Source organism: Solea senegalensis, linkage group LG2 (assembly GCF_019176455.1).
Source record: "Solea senegalensis isolate Sse05_10M linkage group LG2, IFAPA_SoseM_1, whole genome shotgun sequence".
NCBI lineage: Eukaryota > Metazoa > Chordata > Actinopteri > Pleuronectiformes > Soleidae > Solea > Solea senegalensis.
Window position 1 is genome coordinate 28,115,946 of NC_058022.1, and position 4,267 is coordinate 28,120,212.

At 52.9% G+C, this 4,267-nt stretch overlaps 1 protein-coding gene across 1 annotated transcript; it reads left to right on the forward strand.

Annotated features, from left to right (window-relative positions):
- Window positions 1-1,308: 1,308 nt before the first annotated feature.
- On the forward strand, window positions 1,309-3,759 carry LOC122765392. The gene has a single exon (XM_044019630.1). The coding sequence runs from the start codon at window positions 1,309-1,311 to the stop codon at window positions 3,367-3,369; it is 2,061 nt and encodes a 686-aa protein (XP_043875565.1). The 3' UTR covers window positions 3,370-3,759.
- The last annotated feature ends 508 nt before the right edge of the window (window positions 3,760-4,267 follow it).

Consider the following 4,267-nt stretch of genomic DNA (forward strand, 5'->3'; position numbering starts at 1 on the left):
CAGCGGTCGCAGCAAAGAACCGCCCGTCTCACCCCACTGACGGAAAGAAGAAGCGGGCGTCCTAACAACCCCAGCTTCTCCATCTCCCCCTCCGGTCAAGTTAAGAGTCATGGAGGGGGACCACCAGGACCCCGTCATGTGTGGTTCAGGAACCCTGGCTGTTGTTTGTTCTCCAGGGCTCCTTGTTCAGTCTCCCAGGTGGCAGGCCCACGGGGAGAAGACACAGGGGTTCTCCAAGTTAATGTGTCACCAAACACTTCCACCCTGTCCAAACCTGTTGCAAATAAAAACAGCATTTTCGCAGCCAGGCACAAAGCCAAGGGCGAGATGCAAAATAAAAAACACAAAAATAAATCAATGTCATGCACCCCCCTCGCCACCAGAGGGAGCTCACGCTCCACTGGCGAGACACGATTCTCACCGAGTCGTGGGGGTGACGTCACCACAGCTCGACACAGGACCTCTCTCTGTCAGAGCGGACGGGTGGCGCGCATGCGCAGTTCACCCATGGATTCTATCCACTGTATCTCACGGATACAGACTTCAATTTGCCATGAAACCACCCAGGTTCAACGGTGTGTTAGTTTCAGTGGCCAAGGGGGACGCTGCACGGGTTTTGGAAGACGAAATAACGTCTTTACTGAGCAAACGAGCTATCAGAGCTGTCACGGCCGCGGAGTCACAACAGGGTTTCTACTCCCGGTACTTCCTCATTCCCAAGAAGGCAAGCACAGCCCTTCGCCCCATCCTAGATCTCCGTGTGCTAAACAAACACCTACGGAAATACACATTCAGGATGTTGACACACAAAGTGCTCTGTCGCTCTATCCGTCAGAGAGATTGGTTTGTAACGATCGACCTCTCGGACGCGTATTTTCACATCGCCATTCACCCTGCACACAGAAAATATCTCAGGTTCGCTTTCCAAGGCAAAACCTACGAGTATCAAACTGTCCCATTCGGGCTGTCGTTAGCTCCGAGGGTATTCAGCAAGTGTGTGGAGGGGGCTCTGTCTCCATTACGGAGCAAAGGCATCAGAATTTTTTCGTACATAGACGATTATCTGATATGCGCTGGCTCGCACGAGCAGGCGGTCATGGATTCTGCTGTGGTGATAAATCATCTCAGGGATCTTGGGTTCAGTATAAACTGGACGAAAAGTCAGATAGAGCCCGTACAGTGTGCGGAGTATCTGGGTCTGAAAATAAACTCCCTGTCATATCGCGTCACGCTATCAGACGGGAGAATAAAATCTCTCACACAGTGTCTCTCCCTCTTTCAGATGGGGAGAGTCGTGTCGTTTCGACTATGCCTACGTCTGCTCGGCCTGATGGCATCAGTGATAGCTGTAGTGCATTTAGGTCTGTTGATGATGAGAGATTTTCAGCGGTGGGTTGCAGCTTTGCGCCTGTGCCCGCGCCGTCACCTCAACCGCAGAGTGAAAGTGACTCGGACCTGTGTGAAGTCTCTCCGTCAGTGGAGGAACGCAGGGGCGTTCACCACGGGGGTCCCGCTGGGGACGGTGACGTCCAGGGTTACCATGACAACGGACGCTTCCCTGTCAGGGTGGGGAGCAACGATGTCAGGCAGAGCGGTGAATGGCTCCTGGGGTCCAGAAATGGCCCAGATTCACATAAATGTTTTGGAGCTCTGGGCAGTGTTTCTAGCGCTGAAACACTTCCTGCAATTTCTCCGAGGCCGTCATGTTCTGGTGAAAACAGACAACTCCACTGTGGTAGCCTATGTCAACCGTCAGGGAGGCACTCGCTCACTACGGTTACACAAGTTGGCTCGGGAGATGATACTGTGGAGCAGCACCAGGCTCCTCTCACTCAGGGCGACACATGTGCCGGGAGTTCTGAACAGAGGGGCGGACTTGATGTCTCGTGGGAATCCTCTGTACGGGGAATGGTCTCTGCACCCGCAGGTTGTGGACCAGATTTGGAAGAGATACGGCCGAGCCGCCGTAGATCTCTTCGCCTCGCAGGAAAACGCCCGCTGTCCGCTGTTTTTCTCCCTGTCGGACATCACTGCACCTCTCGGTGTGGATGCTCTGGCTCACCCGTGGCCAAACGTGCTGCTCTACGCATTCCCTCCCCTCAGTCTGATTTCCCCCACCCTGGCCAGGGTGAGGGAGCAGAATCTGTCTCTCATACTGGTGGCGCCAAGATGGCCGTCCAAACACTGGGTGGCGGAAATAGTTCAGATGTTGGCGGGCGACCCCTGGCCTCTGCCCATACGCAGAGACCTCCTGTCCCAGGCACGCGGGGAGATTTACCACCCCCACCCAGACCGCGTGGCGCTCTGGGCCTGGCCCGTGAGAGGTTTAATTTGGACGCAGCAGGACTGCCTCCGCAGGTTATAGACACCATTCAGAGTGCAAGGGCTTCCTCCACCCGTGCTTTGTACGGCTGTAAATGGCGGGTTTTCGAGGAATGGTGTGAGTCTAAACTCACAGTCCCTTTTCAGTGTTCAGTTGTGGACCTGTTGTGTTTTCTACAGGAGCTGGTGGATAAAGGAAGAGCTTTTTCCACGGTAAAAGTGTACCTCGCTGCCATCTCAGCATGTCACGTGGGTTTTGGTGATAAACCGGTGGGACAGCACCCCCTGGTTTGTCGCTTTATGAAAGGTGCACGTCGAAAGCTCCCAGTTTCTAGGCACCTGGTTCCACTGTGGGACCTTCTGGTGGTGCTGGATGCCCTTTCTCAGCATCCCTTTGAGCCTTTGGAGGCTGTGGGGATGAAGTTTGTGTCTCTGAAAACGGTTCTGCTTTTGGCTTTGTCTACGGCGAAGCGCGTGAGCGACCTTCAGGCGTTGTCTATCCGCCCTTCCTGTCTACAGTTCGGTCCGGGACTCTCCAAGGTTTGCTTGCGGCCCAATCCGGCTTTTGTGCCTAAGGTGGTGGAGTCGGCTTACAGGTGTCCCACAGTAGAGTTGCTGGCTTTTCACCCGCCTCCATTCTCCTCGACGGAGGAGCAGAGGCTTAACACTTTGTGTCCGGTGAGGGCTCTGCAGTCCTACGTGAGTAGGACGGCAGATTTCAGGCGTACTGACCAGCTGTTTGTTTCCTGGTCCACTACCCATAAGGGCAAGCCATTGTCCCGCCAGAGGCTGTCTCACTGGATTGTGGAGGCCATTTCTGTGGCGTACAGTTGCAAAGGTTTGCTGCCGCCCCAGGGTTTGCGTGCTCATTCCACCAGGAGTATAGCTGCTTCCTGGGCTCTGTTTAGAGGGGTGTCTGTTCAGGATATTTGTGCTGCGGCGAGCTGGGCTACGCCTCACACCTTTGTCAAGTTTTACAGGCTAGATGTCTCTGGTCCTTCTTTGGCCCAAGTGGTGCTCGGTGCCGGTGCTCCGGGGTTGGAGTGATGTTGTCACTCAACCTTTTGTGGTAGTTAGGCTTCGGGAGTCATATGCAATCCGGGAGTGGTCTATATCTCCCATAGTGAAACACCGAACGAAGTTAGAAAAAGAACGAAGGGTTACTCAACGTAACCCCGGTTCTTTGATAACAGAGTGAGGTGTTTCACCACACGCCCCTTCTTGCATTAGGCACGGAAAGAAACCGGTCTTGAATGATTTTGAGGGGCGGGTCGGCTGTGATAGTATGAAGGGGGCGGTGCCCCAGCACAGCTCGACCTGTCTGTCACTGACAGACGTGGTGCCATTGGAGCTTCCCTGGTTGGTCATGCCAAGGCGATATCCCATAGTGAAACACCTCACTCTGTTATCAAAGAACCGGGGTTACGTTGAGTAACCCTTCGTTCTGTTGACTTTGACTTGCTTGTGTCTCATTTGGGTTTGTTCCTCGTTTCTTTCTCGCTTGCCTTCACCTGTGTTGTAACCCCTACATTTTTGTTAGCTCAGCTCACTGTATACTGTATATTCTCCACTCACCTGTCACCCCCCTGTGAGATCATCTTATTTGTGTCCCGCATGTTTTCCAGCCATATCCCCCTAGCTTTTATACCATGGCATTCTGCCCCTTCTGCCCTTTTGTGCTCCGAAAACCGGCATCGCACTCTTTAAATTTGGATTTGGCCTGCAGTTGTATCCTGCTCTTATTGTACTTGGAAACAAAGCGAGCTCAGCCTGAAACGGACTAGAAAATAAGCCTGTTTTGATAGTATATGACAGGCATTGCGGTAGCAGGCAATGCAGTCTTATGTCAGTTTGATTAAATCTATAGAAGAAAGGATCTCCATAAGAATATTTTGGTATGGAGGCTTCTCGTATATATGACCATGGACACATACATTTGTATTAT

Coding starts and splice junctions, on each gene's coding strand:
- LOC122765392 (XM_044019630.1), top strand. CDS start 1,309: ATGCCTACGTCTGCTCGGCCTGATGGCATCAGTGATAGCTGTAGTGCA.